The sequence below is a fragment of the Serinus canaria genome, chromosome 3 (genome assembly GCF_022539315.1).
Source record: "Serinus canaria isolate serCan28SL12 chromosome 3, serCan2020, whole genome shotgun sequence".
NCBI classification, from domain to species: domain Eukaryota; kingdom Metazoa; phylum Chordata; class Aves; order Passeriformes; family Fringillidae; genus Serinus; species Serinus canaria.
This window is the reverse complement of record NC_066316.1, coordinates 91,682,740-91,705,922: the sequence shown is the minus strand read 5'-3', so window position 1 is coordinate 91,705,922 and position 23,183 is coordinate 91,682,740. Positions and strand designations below refer to the sequence as shown.

The 23,183-nt window shown below is 34.8% G+C and overlaps 1 protein-coding gene across 1 annotated transcript in view; it reads right to left on the bottom strand.

Moving 5' to 3' along the window:
• CSMD1 (CUB and Sushi multiple domains 1) overlaps positions 1-23,183 on the bottom strand; it is a 1,056,389-nt gene that overhangs the window by 88,479 nt on the left and 944,727 nt on the right. The window contains exons 42-47 of the mRNA XM_050972940.1: positions 17,465-17,653; positions 13,532-13,709; positions 12,360-12,505; positions 10,890-10,970; positions 10,632-10,745; positions 582-770 (exon numbers count right to left, since the gene is read on the bottom strand). Of these exons, the coding sequence (XP_050828897.1) occupies positions 582-770; positions 10,632-10,745; positions 10,890-10,970; positions 12,360-12,505; positions 13,532-13,709; positions 17,465-17,653 (897 nt within the window). The remainder of the gene's footprint in view (positions 1-581; positions 771-10,631; positions 10,746-10,889; positions 10,971-12,359; positions 12,506-13,531; positions 13,710-17,464; positions 17,654-23,183) is intronic.

Here is a 23,183-nt window from a genome sequence, read left to right as displayed (position 1 = left end):
TTAGAATGAAGCAGAAAATAAGAATTAAGTAGGGCTCTTTGAGAAGTGACAGCACATTTTTCTGCTCTTTGTCCTTAAACAGATGAACACATCAACAGTGGTATATTCCAACAGTGAACAACACTGGTCTGCAATGCTGTGGAGAAAGCAGATAGGGTATTTGAACTCAAATTTCAGTGTTAAGACTCATATCTTTTTATTATTTGGACAAATGTAATTATAACTCCAAAATACTTCTTCACCAGAAATGAACAATTATGGACCAGCGTGTTAACATCTCCTTTCAGACACCTCCATAAATTTACCTGGAAACTATGTGACTTTTCCAGGGAAGCTGTAGTTGTTAATGTTCCTCTGTAACAATGCCTAAGAAAATTTAAAATCTTCTCTGTCTTGAATACATCTATAAAAACTTTCATTGGCTAATAGATTTAGATTTAAGGCAAAGAGTAATAGGAATTCTGAATTATTGTATTATTTTCAGATACATCACTTCATTATGATCCCAACAATTGCAAATCAAGACCGACTCCACCAAGTATTTGCTACTGTGTATAAGACAGAATATAAATCTTTCTTACCATCAAATACCTCCAGCTCATCAAACTGCTTTTCACTTTGAAACATTTCCACAAAAATGGATATGTTATACCCTGGCTCAACCTTAATAGTCCAAGAACATGTTTGAGAGTTGGGGTAGGTGCCTGGATAACCTGGACTGAGGATCACTCCTGATGATTCTGTACGAATTTCATTTGCTGGGCATTGTGCTAAAAAGGACACAAAAAGAACACTAAGAACAGCATTGAAACAAAGTGTTTCTTCTTCATGAAATGCATGCTTCAGGGTCAGTTTCTAAATGAAAACATGTTAAAAACATATTCTACATAGAAGGGGAAAAAAGTTCCCTATAATACGCACAGAAACAGGACCACTTTTATAAACCTTGATTTAGGAAACATTATATTAATTTAATAATTACAGTAAAGCATCTATCCAGAAATAAATATGTTAGAGCCGAAAGTGGTTTCAGTTAAGGAATTCACACATGTTGGTGCAATTATTCACACATGTGAGGTAAAAGCACTGATAAAACTTTTCACTTGGAAACTGTATTTTATCTGAGATCTTAAAAAAATGAACCAGCTTTAGAAATGAAGGTTGTTACATGAACATGACAGCATATTGAAATATCTAGACATACCAGATCATTTGAAAGCAAGCAAACTTTATGTAAAGTGTTCATTTTGAATACAGAATGCTCCAAGTCATCCAAGTAAGACCTTCTTAGCAACTACTTCCCCTGTTATTTAAAGTCTGAACTTTAAATTTCACCTGGTATTTATGATCTCTGCATTCTGAAAGGAGTGTAATATATAAAACACAGTAAATATTATATCCTAAACACTGGCTTGATTAGGAAGTTTTGTTTGTCACTATTTTTTTAACATTTTGCCTCTCATATAGGACTCATTATTCAAATCTGTTTACTGATACATTTGTCCACAGTTTCATAATATATGTTCATATTAACAATATCTTTTGTGTAAGATTCAAAAATATATCTTGACAGAAATGCATTCCTGGAAATCATCTGTCACAATGCCCAAGCACTTAAATAAAGGTTGTAAGAAAGGTGAAAAACAAAACAACAGAGGGAAAAGTGATCTGCAGAAAAAGTAAATTACAGGGGGAAATCCACATATAAATACCAGAAAAAAACATTATAAACCAGATCATTTCCCTCAGAAGACCTTTTGCAAACTTGGAGGTGAAATTTAGGTTCAGTTGTACCTGAAAAATTTCTTCAGTCAGAGACAAAAATGTCAGCCAGTGAAAAAGAGGGATGTAATACGCAAGTAAGAATCGGCCATCAAGCAGGGGAACAAGATCTGGGCTGGGCAAAAGATTGTATGCAAATAATTTTTCTTTGGAATATATCCCTTTCTGCTATCATTTGACAGCACTGGCTGCAGCAGACTGTATCCCTAAAAACCAAAACCATCTTTTGTAGATGATCCTAAGAGAGGGAAAGCCCGTAGGACAATGGTATATAAAGCAGTAAGAATCCTTTAGACAATAATCTAGGGATTGCCTCTCGAAGTAGAAACACCTGTAGCAAAATTACACCCAGAAATTTCATCCAAACTTCTGTCTAAGAATATAGCATTGCATGTGTTTAATGATAGTGGCTTCTTCTCTCATGCTCTTAAAATGAAACACACTGCTACTTTGACTTCCTCCATTCTTCAAACAAAGACAAGAGTAACTTGGGAAAATGCTGTCAAAAGGTGCTCTGACTCATAAGTTCACACAAAATACAAGTAAACCAGCAAATTCTCAAAGAAAAAAAATGGGCATAAAAATATCATCAGATAAATAACCATAATTTTGTCCACAGCGTTTCCTGTCTGACATGAATAAAAGTGCACATCAGTGATAAAGAGTAACTGACATGACACAGTTCCACAACCTGCTTTATCCTGTAGTATCATTCCTTACGCTACAGGACTGTTTTAAGAAGGAAAAAGGGGTTTTTTTACTGATCCAGTATCAGCTTACTTGAAATGTTTAATAAAAATGGTAACATCTATGAGAAAACCTTGAGAATTAAAAGTCGGTCTTTAAAAATTAAAAAGTCAAAAATTACAAGTGCCCTGGAGAAATAAGTGATGCTGTCAGACTTTTCACAGCAAGACACAGTGATTCTTTTTAATGCTGGAAAACTGTTGCCTCTCTGGATAAACTACAGCTTAGAAATGGCTACAATAAACCAAACATTAAAAAAGAAGTTGCAATGTATGGGTCATTTGTAATGGGACATGGGAGTGTAGGAAGTGGTTTTTTAAACATGCCATATCTAAACACTAGCAGCACAAATGTTAAGGATACAAATGTCTTTTGTTGCTTGCTTTTCCTCAGCATCTTAGGGAGTTATGGAAATAACCATCAGTCAAATCACTCATGGAACCAGTTATATAGTAGTCATTCAGATTTGAGGTTTGCAAACAAGACCTGGATGTTACAGAGATACAGTCCAGACAAAACTAAAGTCTGGTGATCTCATTACTTGAGAAGTGCAATAGTACAATTCTTCCAGAGTTGTTTACATTGTGTTATTCTAAAAGGCTGTTATTGCCTCATTTATATGGGTACTCTTTCAGCTAAGTTACCACAGGTATCATTTTCAGAGAGGTGCCCTCAAAGTATCTTCTGATGAACTCACTGAATGGACTCTATTTACTTACTCCAGTATATGAAGATATGGAATCTTGGGTGGAAGATTATCAACTAAGAATAGGATTCAAAATTACATTTTGAAGAACCTGAGATCAATGTATAGTGATCCCCCGAACACTGTCAATTAAGTGCTGAGATATTGTTCACTAAGTCAAGAAATACACAGCAAGAATCTTTGAAAAATTGAGTCAGGGAAAGAATGAAATGAAAACATAGAGGAAAGTCAACAATTCAGAGAAGTGAAAAATGTTAGTTTCTTTTGGGATAAAAGAACTGTCATAGAACAGGAAGAAAGACACACTCATATAGCACAGACAATGACTGTGATCAACTGAGAAACCTGTGGCAGTGCTCCAGAGAAGAAATGGTGAGAATGGTCTGCAAAAAGAAAAAGAAACAGGAGCAGGAAATTGTGGAGGGGAGAGGAAAGGGTAAAAAACCCATAAAAATTACTTTTCCTGCCTCTTTATTTCATCTGCTTTGCTCTTTGGCTATCTAGTTTTCCTTGTAAAGACATCAAGGACAAAAAGTGAAGGAGAGACAAGAAAATAGCTTATTTACTAAGTTTGAAAAAATAACAAAAAAAAATTTATTTCCAAAGCATGTAAAAATTATCAAAAACAGTGAAAAGCTGCTCTTAGCTGTCTCATTCTTGGCAGCCAAATCTTAAGAAGGGACCTGAAACTTAATTATTCACCATGGGGGAAACATGCCTTTTGCAGGTGTTTCCTCATGCCCTTCTCTCATAATTGAGGAAAAGTATGATGTTGCTTTGTAATTAAGAACATTTCTTCAGTGAGTGAATATTAAAAATCAACAGCTTAAAGGTCAGAGTATTTCCTTGAACACATCACCACATGTACACAAGAAACATATCAATTCAGTGATGCCAAACTGGTTTTTGCCTTTTTGCTTTTATATATTTTTATATGTTTGTAGCTCTGTAGCCTATTGTATAACTACATAGATTCGTAGCTAGCATTTCACCTACTCTGTTAGACAGAAAGACAGAACACGTTCCTAGAGACTTGAATCCTCTGGGGACCAGGGTTAAATTCTCTGGGAACCAAGGTAAAATGGCTTCTCAAAACATTTTCTCATAAATAAAGTTCAGTTAGTAACTAAAGGGGGGGGTCTCAAAAAAGGGTCGAACCAGGGAGGAATTACCCCATCTCTAACTGGGAATTCTTGTCAGTTATACTAATTTGTGAAACATAAAATTGTGTCTGCTTTACGTTACCATGTGCATTTTCAGCATGTATTCCAGTGTGTTGTGCATCATAAAGGATTCTTTATAAAGTGTACCACATTTTTATCACCTAATTGCATCTTTTTGTCTGACTGCTTTTAGGACTTAAAAGATATCAGCAAGACTGCTGTAGGAATTTTTGTTTCCACATATTCTGTTATATTCACTTAGTGAAATTCAGAATTTTGTTAATGAAAACAATTTTCAAAAAGGAGAAATAATGTTTAAGTGGAAAAAAAAAGTACCTCTCTAATACAAATCAGTGCAAATAGTGATGCTAAGGGTGAAAGGAAATATGGAATATTCCTCTGTGGTACTGAGACAAAAGCAGCATATTCCTAGAGCAGAAAATTCAAGTAAGATCAAAACTATTTTGGTCCTTCTAACCTGTAAACAGCTCAGTTCCTCTTTTGTGCTACGACAGATATGACCAAATATTTTTAAACACTGAACAATAGCTTCATGTCTTCCTATTGCCAAGATTTACTTCCTACGGCTTAGAGTCATTTGACAAGTCCCTTCCAATCTAAGCTGTTCATAGCTGATGTACCACAGGAACCAATGAGAGGAATAGCTCTGAAGTAGTTCAGGGAAGGCAGAACGTGTATTTCCCCTTTGCAGTCTGCGAAGCTGGCTGTACAACGGGGTCTTGTGGGAAATTGGCACAGCTCAGCTTGGCAGATTTTATTGGCTACTTCTGCCCCCTAATGAATTACTCACCAATTCCTCTCCAGTATATCTTAGCTGCTGATTACAGAACTTAATCTCTAGGCTGAAAGCTACACTTTACAAGATTTTAATTTTACAAGATTCATGTGTCTAAAGGCATATGAAAACATAAAACTGAGATACTGAGACAGTAAGACAGCTTTACTTTGTTCCTCAAAACAAAAGGCACATCCATTTTTCAGTACCACAGCTAATACCTATAATTTGAATAAAAGTAAACTCCATAGTGTTATTAGCTTGTATTCACCATACACACAACATGTTAAAAAAAATCTGCTATTCTGAGCTTTTTTTTTCAATAATATTAGCTCTGCCATTTTAGCATAACATTTAAAAATAGAATACTCAAAAATTAAAAGTACCCCGGTTGAGGCATATGTATTTGGGTTTGATTTAGCTGAAGTGGAGTCATCTTTCCCCACAGCATCCCCTCACAGTGCTGTGCTTCATATTGGTAGCTAGAAGGGAGCTAATAACGCAGAAGAATTTTGGCTACTGCTGAGCAATGCTGGCACAGCATCAGTGCTGTCTCTCCAACATTCTGCACCACCACCTCCCAGCAGGCTGGGGGTGGGATAGGTCTTGGGAGGGAGTCTAGACAGGACAGCTGACCCAAACTGACCAAAGGCATATTCCATACAACATGACATGGGCTCAGCAATAAAGGCTAAAAGGAAAGAGGAAGAAGAGGGTGTACTCATTATTTACAACAGCTACATATGCTGAAGTCCTGCTTCCCAGGAAGTGTCTGGATATTGACTGATGATGGAAAGTAGAGAACAAAATATTTGGCTTTTTTCTCTTGTGCATGCGACCTTACACTTTTGCTTTAGTAAATAGCCTTATCTTGACCTACAAGTTTTTTTATCCATCTTATTTCCTTCTCCTGTCTCCCTGACAAGTGGAGAGACAAAGTGGACAAGGTCAACACACCACAATACTCTACTCTTAATATTGTTTCTTTTGTTTGACTAACACATTAGCATGTTTGTTACCTCATGGACTCTCTTCTGCCAGTTAAATTACAGGTTGACTCAACTCCCAACACATTTAGAAGTTTAGGAATTGATGTGAAATTTACCACTTGAGAAAATCTGAACTGCAAAATAAATTAGATGTTTGAGCCCCAAAATATATTTAATAATCAATTATTTATAAGTAAACCCCATGAATATTAAAAGTAGCTACTGTAAAATAGTTTGGAATGACAACAGGAATAAATACTAGAAACATGCTTTAGGCATATTGGAAGACATAAGTAATCTATTTTACATTCATTTTTAATAAGATTGTTGCACATGTAAATTCCAAAAAATGTTATTTGTTAAACTTGCATAAAATTCATGCTCAGAGGCAATTCCTGCAGAAAAACAACAGGCAATACCAACTATCTGTATCTCATAGTCACATGTAATTGTGTGCAGTGGGGTAGTGTCATGAGAAGGGTAATTCTGCATGTCAGCATAACACTTTCATCATATTCTAGTCTGAGAAACACATTCCTTAACACGGCTTTTGCAGAAATCTGATTTAGGTTTTTTGGGGAAGGCCTGACCAAGTTTCTTAACTCTAATACTATTTCTGATATCCTCATTTTGATTTTTCTTTTTATTCATAAATATTATCACCATATTAGGACAAAATTATCACACTACCCCTCTAATTTAAATGTTTTGAGCAGCCGTATTACCTTACACTGAATGCCTGCTATCTGCTTAACTAGTATCTCAATTTTTTTAGCCAGTACAGGAAAATTTCTTCCTGTCACAATGCTCATCATGCTTTAATATACATCTCTACTCTTCTGTAACAGCAACTAAAAAAAATAAAGAAATTTGTAGCAAGAGTATAAAGGTACAGGATGAGCTCAGTGCCTCCAAGTGTAGAAACAAAAATGACAACAGTTCAACTACTTTTAAGCATAAGCCCATTCACACTTACAGCATGTTCTGTAGGGCTGCATAGGGCTCTGCGTGTTAGAAAATACCTGGCAAGATAATGTAGTACCAAACATCTTGAAAAAGTCTGTCCTCAGACAGGAAGGAAAAAGGAGCTGTAAGAAAACTGTGGTGTGTTGTGATTATAGCTGCTCTGGAGGTCATTCCTTGAGAATGATGTAGAGCTGGTCATGCAGATTCATTTTTCTTGCCTGTCAGATATGTCATCAGACTCATATATAATATGCTAGAATTTGGCCTTCTATCATACAAATATATTTTTTGACTACTACAACATAGTGGCATAACCCAGGAAAAAGGAAAGTGTTCTTGTATTGTTAAAAAAAATATGAAGCTGAACTACCCAAGGACAATATGAACAATTTTAAATTACAGGTAAAATGCAGAAATTTGAGAAGGCAGTTCAAAAATTAGTTTGAAATACAATATGCAAATTGCATAGCAAGTAGCAAATTTTTTTCAAGCCTATGAGGATAAAATAGTTTCTTATAAATGCCGTTCCATCCTGCATCACTCCTAAAGAAATAGAATAGAATTGTACAGGGTATTGGGAAGGATGAGAAGAATGATTAAAGATATTAAATATATTCTGCTCTATAGAACCATGCCATAAGTAAGGTGAATAGATGTGGAGGGATAGAATGTAAGAAAATAGTGCAGAAGGTAATCTCACACCTGAGGAGTTGCAGCTGTACTAACCACCAAAGATTAGGAACAGGCCTGCCCTTAATAGGCCACAGCTGTGTCCATTAAGAAGCGTGCTACCAAAGAGTGGGTTAGCTGGTTGAGAAGAGAGTTGGGGTTTGCTGGTTGTGCTGTGAAGAGAGCTGCAGTTTGTTGGCTGAGCTGTGAAGAAGGAGGAGTCAGTGCTGTGAGGAGCTGCCCATGAGAAATCACCAAGTAGTTATGAGAGCTTTTGCAATGTGATGACAAAAAATAGAGACCAACTTATTCTGATTTTTTTCCCATAAGAACTGGACAACATGGAAGCAGCAGGTGCCAAGTTCAAAGCAGATAGAGAAATAACTTCACATTTTACATAAATAAATTGTGTAACTTCTTGCACAAAAATGTGTGGATTTAAGGCATTTATGTGGTTTCAAAATAGGACTGAGTAATTCTACTGAAGAAACAGCCCTACAGGATTCAGAATATAAAGAACTTTGCCGGCTTAGGAGTGGTTTAGCTACAGTTGGGTTGAGGCCTTAATTAACTGCATGTTTGAAGTGATTTTCTGTCCTGCACTAGAAAAGTCATTAGTAGCCAGTGCTAGATATGGAACACTGGGTATATGTTGTGGTGTACAGAATTTCTGGTCTGATGCAGAAATATGTATTTCCCCCTGCAGGTACTTAGGTTTATGAAGTTCAACATGTGTACCTTCAAATATTTATCTATGCGTAAACACTATAAAGACAGTCATAAAAAGCAAAACTTTTAAATGATCCAGCAATATTTTGTGTGGTTCATAAATATAAGCTAGGGTTTTATAATAAAATAGGAATTACATTCAGCATTTATCTTCATAGTAATACTGGGGAAGCTGGGATAGAAATAAAACCAAGTAATTCTACTTTCCAGAAAGGAAAATTATATAAAGATACAACCTGGCTGAAGAGAGGAAGGAAATCAGGTGCATCCCAATTTACCTCAAGAAATTCTTCCCTTATATCTGTCCAAAATAACTGCCAGAATCTTACTCTAATGCCTCCGGTTCTATTGTCTGTCTCTGAATCTCTCAATGGCATTTTCATTTTTCATGATCAGATTACTTCTTTTGATGTCATCCTTGTAACAAAGTTTTGCTGTATTCACAGGATACAGCCAGAGAAAGCACAGCCATTTGCACATCATCTGCAGGAATTGTATGGATGGCTAACCCTTATCAGAAGTTCCTAATATCTCTGTAGATTTTGCAATAACTGTTCAGTGTACTTCAGGCTTTCATTTTGCATTTACACTCTAATGGACATAGTCAAGAGTTAAGCTACTGCTGTTACTGTTAACTAAAAATTGAAGTCTGGATTTGTAAGTACAATCATCTTACTTAAATGTTACATTTATAACAGAGAAATACATTGATTAAAAAAAAAATCATCAGAAACATTAATAAGTATTCAGTTATCCTAACAAAGATATAAAAGTACATAATATTCCCATTTATTCTGCATATTTTATGGTGAGGGTCTTGAAATGAATAATGAATTATTTTCCACTCAAAACAAAGATATGGGGTCCAATGTCTTAACCCCTGGCAGATATCCAACTAATTGCATGCACACGCCAAAAGGGAGAGGTAAACAAACCACTTTACCTCAAGTATGTGTGCTCATGCAGACAATTAGATGAATAAAACAAATTATGGCATCAATAGACTAATAGTTTGCACTGTACACTAATTCTTTATTAATTTTTAAATCATGAAAGTGAAGAACCAGTGTAATAGGAAGGAAGATAAACATACAGCTATAATTACAGTGTTACAATATTTGTTGTGCTTCCAGCATTACTATTTGAGCATATAGATGTTTTCATCTCATGATATGGAAGATACTCCATGCACAATTACATATTATAGATCAAAGTTAAACTTGTATAATACAGAAGAGAGAAATTCTGTTTACTTTTTGATTTTCTTAAATTTTAATGACAGCATATCAGCAGTAACTATTTTTCCCCCAAAATTTTGAGGTACTTCAGGACAAAATTCTACAGATGCTTTTTTGATCACTTTTGCAACATTTCAAAACCTTTTTTCATCTGCTATTTAACAAAATGAAATAAAATAAAATAAAGAAAAAAAGGTCAAACAACATATTTTGAAAAAAACAGGTCGGAAGACTGAAAAAAAATTTCCAGGATAAACTCGTATTCCATGAAGATGAGGACATTATATAAAAAGGTGCATCTAAACATTGTTCATATAAAATTTTAATTCCTTCTTTGAAATGCCATATTTATCAAAACAATATAAATAGTTTAAAGAGATTTAATACTTTAAAAATTTTAAATTTAAATTTACCACATATTATTTTAGAAGAGCTTTTTCACGTGACTGTTATACAATGTCACCATATTTGTCAGTGCACAGATAATAATATCTTATTTTAGTTTGAAAGCTTAATTTAAATTCATATTTTTAATATTCTTAAAAAGTAAAATTAAATCCTTGGTTTGTTATGAAGTAATATAGAATATTTTAAATTAATTTTAGAAATCAATGTTTCAATAGTTGTGGAGTCAAATAGTTAAAAATCACTTCTCATTGGTTCTAAAGAATGAAATTTCGACATAAAAGTCTTAGGTACAAATACACAAAAATGTGCATTTCTTAAATATTAAAGAAGTAAATGGAAAATTTTCTTTTAAGCATCAACGAAATGACAGTGCCATAAATTTTTTGCTTTCTGTAGGAGGTTTATTAATGATATACACACATTGAAGTATATATTTACCTTCACAGGATGGAGAGGATCCTTCAAACTGCAACTGTGCATTCAGTTTGCAAGTTAATATATCTTGTCCAACAAGGGTAAAACCAGGATGGCACCTGTACTTTACAAAATCTCCTGGAAAAGGTATTGAAAAAAAAGTTAAACCTCAAGAAATCCTTCAAACAGAAATATATCAAAAATCTCAGGTGGAAGATGAAATAGCTTAGTTTAATTAGAATTCAAGTGAAAACTGAAGAAAAAGAAATACTATCGTCTTACCTATTTCAAAGTCGTCATCTTCTGTAAACAAATCTGCATGTGGAACTGTGGGTGGAGGCTGGCACTTCCTGAGCTGATAAGCTGCAAATTTAAGAGAAAAACATTTAATACTGGTGTGCTAAGGAGTGCTTTACAGAAAAGTCATTTCATATTCGCACTTCCCAAATTACTAGAGCTGCACTGAACCTCGTGGTCTCTCTGTTAGAACATTTTCCAAGTTAAATGTCAGTACATAACATGAGTGTGGTGAGAGACTGGAATGCGTTGCCCAGAGAAGTTGTGGATCTCAGGAATCATACAAGTCAAGGTCTAAACCTGGTCTAGTAGATGTTCCTGTCTATGGCAGGGAGATTGAAACTAGATCATCTTTAAGGTCTCTTTAAATTAAAAACATTCTATAACTCTTTAAAAAAAGTCTCTTGTCTGCTTTTCAAATCGGTTTCAATAAATTGTGAGCAATCTCAAAAGGAAGATGACCATTAAAATGACTGTGTTTCTAAAATGGAATAAAATGCCTACAACAGCTGAAGAAGCCCTTTCTAGATTAAAAAAATTGCAAAACAGAAATAAAGATTGTAATGAGAGTGTATAACCTAAAGAAAACTCTCCCCTTCAAGAAACAAATTTACTGTCAGAACAAAATTCTCTGGACAACTTGATAGCCCTATTCACTTTAGTTTTTGCTATTCTGATTAAGTACAGTGAACGACCATGTATCATGAACTTGCTTTAGGAGAAACATTTCAGATTCTGAGTAACAATTTGATATGGACTTCCCTAAACAAAGAGGTATCTCAGTACTCTCTTTCTGTGACATTTATTTGGTCTTTGAGAATTCATTAATTGTATATTTTTGATTTAGAGTCCAGAAGGCTAATAATCTTCCATTTATTATACATATTTTGGGTGACTTAGTCCAAATTAGAGCTATAATTATAGTTCAGCATTTCACTTCTGAGTTAGTGCTTAATTTTCATCATTTTTAGCCCTGAATGTAACTTTGTTCAAAGTACTTTGCTGCTTATCAGTCTTTATGCTATCGTTCAACCCTACCATAGCACCCCAGAAACCCTTCTGGAAAAAAAAATTAGTAAAGAAAGTTAAATCCTATTGAATAAATAGGCCAAAGTAATTAAAAGAGTAAGAGCTTAATATTAGATGGTAATGGTTAACATTAAAGATAGAGCACAGTTTATTAAAAGTCCCAAATTAACATTGTTAGGATTTTTAAACGTAATTTTACAAAACTCATAAGTACTGTTATTAAAAAACAAAAAAAAAAAAACCCAACCAAACCAAAAAAAAAAAAAAAAAAAAAAAAAAAAACCAAAAAACCACAAAAAAACCCAAACAGCCAAACAGCAAATCCATGGGTCCTAATAAGTCAGAAAACCACAAAATTAAGAAATATTTTGAAAATTCACTAAATGATTGTGGTAATTAGATGCTAATTATATAAAGAAAACAGACCATGAAAATTGAGGACAAAGAATCCTCCTGTTGAAAAATCACTGTGAAATTTGAGGAGGACTTGATTGGTAGAACTGTAAGCTGTTTCCAGAGCTGTGTTCCCACTGAAAACTCCTAGCTGAGGTGAATTATGGTCAGGACCATCCCTGGAATGTAAAACATTGTAAAGTTAGCTGAAAACCTGTTGTTCTTCACATCTAAATTAAAAATCTATTTTCTCTGCAGAGCAGTTTAAATTTTTATAAAAAATGCTTTTCCTAATGATTTAAAATTTGTTTCTTTTTTCTTTTATCCTAGCACACAGAATACTCTTTCCAACTTCAAACATGATATTTTTTTTGAGACCAGGCTACTTGGAATATTTTTTATATTTACATGGGCCAGAAATATAGTGGTGGAAAGAAATTTTCAATGTGTATTTCTGCCAAAAATTTTCATGTACAGATCAGATGTAGAAAAAGTGTAAAAATAAGTCTTGTAATACTGTCATATTTCTAGCATTTTGACCCATGTGCTACAATTCTTCAACTCATGGGTAAAACACAGAGTCATAGAAATTGCAAGTTACTCTGCCATTTAAATAAATTCCAAAGATTCAAAGGTATATCCTAACAGGGGAAAGGAAAAAAAAAAAAAAAAAAAGAAGGGAGAAAAAACTATGAAATAATCTTGTGTTTTGTGTTTCTCAACAGTAGGATAAGACACACAAAGGTAAACTTACTCCAGTAACATCAGGCTTCATTCACTTCCAGTATCACAATGTACAACATTCAGGCCTGAACAGTCAGAATGAATAAGTGAACAAAACTCCCTGCTTTTATCACTAAAGAATTTTTTTGAATCTACAACACTTATTTCTGGTTATTTTGTATATTAAATGTAATGAATCTAAACTGAATGAAAAAACTTTTGTAAAATGTTATTTTAGAAAGCTTGAGATTATCTAGAATGTCTCTCAAAGCTGTTGATTTCATCTTTTACTGTCTTTCAATCAGAGGTATATTTATTCACCTCAGTTATATCATTGAATAGCCAAGCATCATATATATATACAACCTGCCAGGGAAGACAATCTATGAAGAGCAATACTAAGAAAATCTGTAGTTTGGGACAGTGAGACTTGATTAATCAATCAGAAAAAAATCACTTCTGTTTCAAAAACAATTGCATACCAAACTGCAATGTAGTCATTCACAGGTTCAGTCTGGAGTAAGGTAAAGTTGATATAAATCCCATGGCCTGGAGATACAATAATTAACCAAGTACAATCCTTGGAATTTGGGTATTCATCTGGAAATCCTGGGGAATAAACTGTACCATTCTGAGCAGTTACATTATAGCCACAAGGAGCTGAAAAGAAAACAAATGAAAAAAAATTAATAGTAGAAAATAGTTTTTCATGTTCAAGTGGAATATCAAAATGCTACCAAATTCTTAAAGCTCCACAATTCAAGACAGCCTAAGTCTTAAAGACAGCCTTTTCCTTGGTTGGTTGCTTCTCAAATAAATACTGACATTTCTAAAAGTAACTTATGCTGATGTCCTTAAGGTTTCATTTCTTAAAATTCATCAAAATCTACTGGTAGTATTGTTTGCATATAATTCTTGAAACTAAGTTCACACACCATTTAAAAAGGAGCACCTTTTGTTTGTATTCAAGGTTAAAAACCAAATAAATAAGCAGGTTCTGCCCGTTTCCATCCAACTGAGCTCTAACTCAATGGGTATGCAATTCTAGAAAAAAAAATAGGCTGATTGTTCTTTCACTAGTCCAAAACCATTATGCTTCATTTCTGACAGGTTTGAATAATTTTTAATTGTGATTCACTTGCAGATTATATGTTAATTATCCTTATGACAAGTAAAATGGACATACAGGCACAACTTTGTGCACACTTGCTCAATGAAGTCTATAGCCAAATCAAAGTTATGAAAAGGTTGACTTTATTCAAGGGTAGAAAATATGTGATAATGTGCTCTTTTGAGTCTCAGTTTGGAAGAAATGACTGACTATGGATGAAAGCATGTAGTCAAGCAGACATATGGCCATGAGTTTAAATTAGTGAGTCTCACCCATTAGAATTAGACCTTAATCTCATTTATGGGCATTCAGCCTTGCTCTAGAACATTCTCTTTAGCTCTTACCATTAAGCTTATGTTATTATTATCAGTGTTGCTTTGACTCTCCTTCAGACCCTCTTCCTTTCTCTTTCAACTTAAGAAGTGATGGAAAATAAAAGCAGAAAAAAATTGATAAAAGGAAAAAGAAAATAACAGAAAAGGAAAAGGGAAGGAGGACTGATAAATGCAGAAGGATGTCTCATTTTCTGCATGGTTTAAAGCTGCTATACTGTTGTGGTAGAAGGTCATCTGGCTAGTTGATGAGTAGCTCTTTTTGAAGGAGTTCTTTTAATAATCTCTGGATTTATAGCACAGGCTAAGGAGGCTTTACCTACTTCACTTTCTTCATGCACATCAGTACTATCTTGTATTTAGCACATTTTCTGTCTTGATGCAATCCTGTGCAATGTGCTCTAGGATGATTCTGCTTGAGCAGGAGGTTGGACAACGTGACTCACTGTGGTCCCTTCCAACCTGGCCCAGTTTGTGATTCTCTGTACAGAATGACACCTTCTCCTGAATCATGACTCATTAGTGGCCAACAAATGAAACCAGCTAAGGAAAATGAAGGGTTGGTTCTATCCATCTGATTCCTGGTTGCATGTAGTGGCCAAGGGCATCTGACACTTTCTATCAGCTCTAGGAGTTGCGATGAAAAGATGACTCAAGCCCACTTTTTACTATTTCCTAAACCCCTACATTCATGACATAGTCACTTTGTCTGGTCTCAGAAATCTACTCTGTTCTCTCCATATCCACAGTACTCTATGTTTACAACTAAGAGTGATTTGAAATTTATGCTTACTACAGGGAAACACACTTCCCCAGACTAATATTTTTTCTAATTAATATACAGAATTTTTCTGATTGAAGTTTTATATTTAAATATAATTTGAGTTTACTATATTTTCACAGGTTTATCAATGGTGTTATTGACTGCATACATTTTTTATTTTCCTGTCATTATTCTCTAACACTCAAGATGGAATACAGATTGATTGTATCTCAGTAAAGACAGTCTAATTTCTCTTATCTGATTGTTATCTAAGGAAGATCAATAAATTTTGTCAGAAAAAAAGTGTCTCAGGTAGCAAAACTCTAGTAAAGTAAGTAATACATCCAGCTGTTACTATGCTTTCTCCAAAGATCTTTAAAAATCACAGAAAACACGACATTAAACAGAAATAATTGGTTAGATTTCACACAAGATAAACATAGCTTTTGTGTGAATCAACAAATCACTCTAAATTAATGAGGTTGGTATGTTATATTTTAAATGACAGACATGAAGAAACAGAGATTCTTGAAATGAGTAAGCGTATAATCAAATCTTCTAAACTGTCACATGCTAACAGTAGACTACATGATTTATAAATGAATGAATGGCACACCATATGTTCTCATACCCCTTTAAACCTAATTACATTGTGCATGGAAAGACAGAAAACAATTTTAAAATTCCACCAAAAGATACCCAAACCCAGTTAGTCATTTACTGACAATTACATACATTACACCAAGACATCTATGGTAAGTCACCAGGACAACTGGATTGCACAGGAGTAAAATCTTAAAGCATGACTATATGACATGATTTTACTATGATTACTTGAGAAACAATTAATCTAATTTTTCCCATATACACATTCTCAGCCTTCAAAAGTATGTGCAATCTTCTGTAGAAAGTTTTTGATTCAAACTTCTAAGAAAACTGGTCACAGTTAGAAAAAATATTTAATTATTTTACTGATTTCTCTCTCAGATCCACTGTCAAATTACAAAAATCAGAGTAACAATTTGTTTTCCATGTAGAAAAAAAAATGTATATGTTATAAGAATAATTTCAGCAGTACTAGGTGGAGCTTTAAAGCACATGCATGAATTTTCCAGAAAGCAAGTAGTGTGCTGAGAGACAGAAAACTCTTAATGCTCAGTCAAAACAGAAAACAACCTGCTGTTTAATCAGAAATGGTACCTATAAATGCACACAACCACACACACAACAGAGCTGCATGCATTCCTCAGCTGTGTGGAGGAGATGTAGATGACTGTGGGTAGACTTGGAAGGTAGGATTCACATGAACAGGAACCAGGCCAAATGTACACAGTGAATTTTAGAAATGTCAGTAGTAGAGGAGTACCCTCTTTGAGTTAGGAAATGATGATAAAAACACTGAATTAAAACTATGGATGAGGGAACAGGGAAAAGTAAGAATGACTTTGTCCTCATGTCATTATAAATATTAATTAACTTCTTGCATGTCATTTCAAACAACATCTATTATTTACTCTTTTTTCATCTAAGAAAACAGAAAATGCTGATTTATACCATAAAAATCTGCTTCCTCTATAATACACCTTCATGTGTTTTAGGAAATATGCTTCTGTAGAAGCATAAGGGATTAAAAAGGAATAAGAAAATATAGAAGGCTGCATGCCCTTTGGTGTTGCATCTATATCACTAAAATATAAGTATGAGGTGTTGAACTCTGGCTAGGTTTCTAACAAATTCTAAAAACATCAACTGTTAACACTTTATACTTTTATATGAATTTTTAATTGATATCTCAAAAGCTTTACCATATGTTTAACATGAATAAAAATATTCCATGTCTGTTTATAGTGAACTTTTATCATGAATAACTGTATTTTCTTCCAAAACATTTATAAAGGTGTCTCCATAATCTAAATGCTTTTGAATAAAAGTATCTTCTCAAAATAGTCTTTCACACAGAGGTTAGGATAATTTCTGGCAGTATCACTAGTTCTCATGCTCAACACAACTGGCAGATATTAACAGGAACAATAAATCACTGCTGAGGAACATGATTCATAAAACATATATTATTTATAAAGCACATAATATTCTGCCTTTATCTGCTTACACTTCAGAAAAAGTTGCATTATGTACAGGCACACAAACAAGTAAACAAAAATCAGAAAGCACTGTGAGTTCTGAAGCAAAGGTGCTACCAGAAAGTTACCTTCACATCTGGGGAAATGATAGTTCCAATTTCTGTTGATTCCATGTTGGCAAGTGAGAACAGGCTGCCCCCTCAAAACATATCCAGGATAGCATTCAAACGATACTGACTGTCCCACACTGTAATCTGAGTTGACAATATAGCCATTCAAAAAAGGAGGAGGATCAGGACAGTTCTGTAACTCGTAAGCTGGAAGAAAACAGAAGTACTTTTTGTTTCTTAATCAGCTCTCAACACACTAGGAAGAACACATTCATATAAAATCTGTAATGCATTCAATAATAGGTAAACACTAGAATGCCAAGCTCCAATTTTTCAGAGATTAACACATAACCAGAAACAAATCATCCATTTGGACTGTAAAAAAATATTTTAGTAATGTACAACAAAATGATTAGTTCCTTAAAACTTTATGAAATACAAGATTTTCACAATCCATTGGCTTTTTAATCCATCCTCTAAACTATGCCCAAAAATAATGTGACCTAAAGAAATCAAAAGAATTAATGAATGACTTTAACACAGCAGAGCACCATAAAGATCTAAACAAAATTACAAATATCTGCGAAGGGAAAGGTATATCCTTTCCAATTTTTTGCATAGTGATATGTCCTTTTAGATATATCACCATGCAAAATATTGCTTTGATGATTCATGATCTTTCATGTTAGGTTCTGTCTTTTCGAGGATATCAAAATATTATTCAATGAAACACAGTTAATTCATAAAAATCAGTGTGGTGAAAATTCAGAAGAAGCTTTCATTAATAACATTTACTAAGATATAAAGATAATATAAGCAGGTCCATATGAAGCAATAAAAAGACTGTTTTATAAAAATGGTATGCAGAATTATTTGCAAACAACTTAACATAGATTGGATAGTAAGTAATTGTCATTGAAGAAATCAGTGTTAAAAGGATGAGGGCCCTCCTCTTTTTGAACCCTTAACTTCCAGTTAAGGAATTCTTCTGTCAGAAGAAAGTTCAAACAGGAATAATAACACCAGTGTGCTCTGTATCCACATGTGTTGTTAAATGCAAGCTCTAAAAATAAGGCAAGAGAATATGATGAACATATTCCTGAATGAAGCATTTTGTTACTTTTTTCAAAGTTAACCTTTACAATATGAACATGTTCATCCTAGAAGTGTATACTTATTATTCTGAAACAGATTATTTAAGCAAGCCATTTCATCAAGACTAAGCTAAACATATGTTTTAGATATGCTTAACTACTTACTTAAAGTGAAGTTTGTACATAATTGCTTCACTGAAATACAAAAACTGGCAATAAGTTTTTTAGTCATTGCTAATTACCGTCATGTTGTGCAATGAAAAAAATTTACGTTGAGAAAGCCTTCTTCTTTTCCCTAATTCCTTCAGTAAATCCAGAATTCAGTGTTTGTTACACTAAAAAATTGGAAAAGATGTAATAGTACTAGAAATATTCTGAAATCCTCTAAAAAATCAGATCCTCCTTCTCTCAAATAACAAAAAATTAAGAAAATAAATTTAAAACCTAAGAATAAAAATTAATTGCTACTAGAAGGAAATACAGAAAGGTTTATTTTCCTAAATTGTGGTTCATTAAATTTTGGGCTAAATCTAGTTATGGCTCATTAATTTTTAATGTTATTATTACTCCTGCTATCATTTGTATAGTACTAATACTGATAAAATCATTATCAACATCTTTATACAAAACAGAATAGTAGAAAGACTATTTAAGAGTACAGGACTCTGAAGAGTACTGTATCAAGACTGAAATATTAAACTATATAAAAATATATTTAGCAAATTATATTAAAAATAGAATAGAAATTTTTCCAAAAGTTCAGAGGATCTCACAGATTTTTTTTTTTAAAGATGTAGCAATGCATTGCCCAACAGTTACAACAACAGTGTTTTGGAACAATGACAGCAAGTACTGGAATATTTAAACTTTGATTGTAGAACCTTTTGAGAAGATGAATACCATCCTTCCTTATTGTTTAACTTTTAAAATACAGTACTCGTAGATTGTTTTGAAAGTACTTAACACAGTCTCAGAATATTTGAAGTTAGTACTAGAAATCAGTTTCAGAAAAAAAAAAAAAACTCTCCCACTGATCTACATAAAAAGAAGACAGGAACCACTCAGGTGAGAAAGGAAATCCTGACAGATTTGACAGAGGTGTTCCATAGACTAAGGAAGTGATGACTCTGTGTATGTGTATCAAAAGAGATAATTAGTGAAGGTGATGGGATATTAGGGAGTATAGAAACGTGGCATGACAAAAATTATATGGAATAAGAGGGGGGTGCTGTCCTGGTTTCTGCTAGGGAAGAGTTAATTTCGTCTAATTTTTTAAAAATTATTCTCATGCTCTGCCAGTGAGGGGGTATGCAAAAAAACGGAAAAAAAACCCAAAAAACAAAAAAACCAAAAAAGGGAAGGAGCATAGCTGGGACAGGTGACCTAACTGACCAGAGGGATGTTTCATGTTTCATACCATAGAACATCGTGCCTGGTATACAAACTGGGAGTAGTTACCCAGAAGGGTGGCTGATCTGGGTTCAGGAAGGAGGTTTTGGCATCAGTCAGCAGGTGGTAAGGAAGTTGTGCACTGCAATGAGGTCTCTTCTCAATCTCCTTCAGGCTGGACAGACCAAGGGACTTCAGCTGTTCCCCATACAGCTTCACCTCAAAGCCCTTCACCTTCTTTGTTCCCCTGTTTTGGACTATCTCTAATAGTTTAAAATCTTTCCTTTTTTGCAGTACCCAAAACTGAACCCAGGTCTCGAGGTGAGATTGCCCCAGGCAGAGTAGAGCAGGACAATCCCCTCCCTTGCCTGACTGGCCATGCTGTCCCTGGTGCCCGCCAGGACAGGGTTGGCTCTCCTGGTTGCCAGGGCACTGTTCACTCATGTTCAACTTGCCACTGACCAGGACCCCCAGGACCCTAGCTGAGGCACTGCTTTCCAGCATCTCTTTCCCCAGCCTGTTTGTATAGCCAGAGTTGGCACATTCCAGGTGAAAAATCCAGCACTTTCCCTCATTGAACTTCCTATGACTGGTGATTGCCCAGTCTTTTAATTTGCTGAGGTTTTTCTTCAGGGCCTCTGTGCCTTCAAAGGAGTCAGCAGCTCTTTCAAGTTTTCTTTTATCTGCCAGCTTTCTTCGTATCCCTTCCAGTCCTGCCTCCAGGTCACCTACAGAGATGTGGGAGGGCACAGGGCCTAAGATGGAGCCCAGTGGGACCTCACTGGTGCCAGGTCCCCAGTCTGATGTCACCCCAGTCACTGTCACCCTTTGTGCCCAAACCATGAGCCAGCTGCTCGCCCATCACACGATGTGTTTATCCAGCTGTGTGTCGGACATTTTGCCCAGAAGGATCCTGTAAGAAACAGTGTCAAGAGCATTCCTGAAGATCGCTGACTTCCCATGGTTCACTAAGTGGGTTGTTTTGGCATGAAAGGAAACCAGGTTTGATAAGCAAGACTTTCCTCTCATGAAGCTGTGCTAACTGTAACCAATGACTGCACTGTCCTTCTGGTGTTTTTCAACACCTTCCAGAATAAGCTTCTCCATAAGTTTACCAGGCATTGAAGTGAAAGTTACAGGCCTGCAGTTTCTGGGGTCCCCTTTCTTGCCCTTCTAGAAAACTGGTACAATGTTGACCAGCTTCAAGTCAGCTGGGACCTCTCCAGACTCTCAAGACTACTCAAAAATTGAGAAAGGTTTTTCAATTACATCAGCCAGCTCTTTAAGGACACTTGGATAAATCCTGTCAGGCCCCATAGATTTTTAACAGCATCCCATACTGTCATTTGGATTGTAAATAAAAAAAAACAAAGCCTACTTTTAAAATTCTAGCTACTCTTTATTGAGAAATGCAGATGCTTTTTGCCTGTTGTAAATAGGGCAAACTAAATACATACAGAAATTTTGGGGGTTTGTTCTGACATTTGTTTTTGTAAGAGAAGAACCTGTGCCTAAAGCAGATTGCTGTAAATTTGAAGGTCAGTCAGGGGTGAAAGCACTCGCATATGAGCAGGATAAAACTGTTTGTTTTGCTATTTGTTATTTCAGAAAATACGGTACAAAATTTTAACATACTCTGCTTGTATAAATTATATAGATGACTCATAAATTATTGGTCAGGGAATCCATATGACTATGATATTATGATTTACAGGTCACTTAGGAAATGTTTTATAGTTTTAACATAAATATTAATTATATTCTTCTTTTTTCTTTTGATATATGCAAAAACACCTGATTTAACAGAGCAATTCATTATTCAGTAGTCATGACTAACAAATACTGCCAACAAATCCTGATGTCACACCTTGCAATAGAAAACTCTTTTTTATGAGCGTCATGGCCAAAGATTTGTTTGCTGTTGATCTTTACAAACTGAGATTCCATTTGACTGCAGACAAAAAATCTAGTAAGAGCCTGAAATAAAATGTAAAGGAAATCTGAGAAAAAGATTTCATTCCAATACTGACAGCAGTCAAATACTTGAATTATAAATTATCTCATATAGCCATTTGTCATTTATTTGTGCAGTATATTTTCCACTGAGAAGAAAAGATTGTAAATCACAAAAGAAATTTGATTGTTTGTTACTTTGTTGTTATGGTTCAAATGTATTTGCCATCTTAAAGCACTAGGGTGACTTATTGGCTTTCCAAGCGCCACATACCTCTGTAACAATTAAATATGGAAATAATTGCTTTGCAGAAAAATGGTATTAGCAGGGAATTGAGCATGCAATCACTCAAATGCTAGGAGAGCTCACAATTAGCTCACTTAAAAATTTCATTTAGGCTTATTGTACATTCCTCCACTATCATGGTGTGTAAAAATACTGACTAATTAAAAAAATCCACTTCTCAGACTAGACTGGCCTGCCATGAGTTTTTTTGACAGGCCCTTTAAAGTTGATCTAGTTTGAACTTCCCTGCCATGGGCATGGACATATTTCAGTAGATCAGATTGCTAAAAGTGCCATCTAAACTGAAGATGTGCCATCTAACTGAAGACCTTCAGGGATTCACAACTTTTCTTATTTCAGTGTCTCACCCCCCTCATTTTATGTTCCTTATGTCCAATCTAGATCTACCATATTTTGATTTAAAACTGCTGACCCTTCTCACTAAAGGCCTTGGTAAAAAGTCTCTTATTTTTAATAAAGACCCTCTTAAAAACTGAAAGGCCTCAATAAAAACTTCCTGAAACCTTCTCTTTTGGGCTGAACCCCAACTCTCTCAGCCTTTCTTCACCAAAGAGGTGTTCCAGCCTGCTGTTTACCTTGTAGTCTTCCTCTGGACCCCCTTTAACAGGGCCTGCCTCTCGTGCTTGAAGCACCAGGGTAGAATGCAGCATTCCAGGTGCATTCAAGAGAGAGAAGCAGAGGGAGAGAATCACTCCCCTCGATCTGCTGGCCATGCCTCTTTTTATGGAAGCCCAGGATGCAATTAGTGGAGCACAGGATAGGACTGGCAATCAGGAACCTCAGTTTAGTGTTGTAGGCACCAAAGAACATAATCTTTCAGATGCCATGACTCAGGACTAGAATCACAAAACATAATTAATGATTTATAAAATAATTTGCTACAAGGCCCTCAAAAGATTGTGTTTTATTTTGTTTAGCATTCCTGCCTTAGGGCATGATTTGAATTGATTTTAGAAATATGGTAACTTTTCAACAATCCCCTTTTCATTCCATG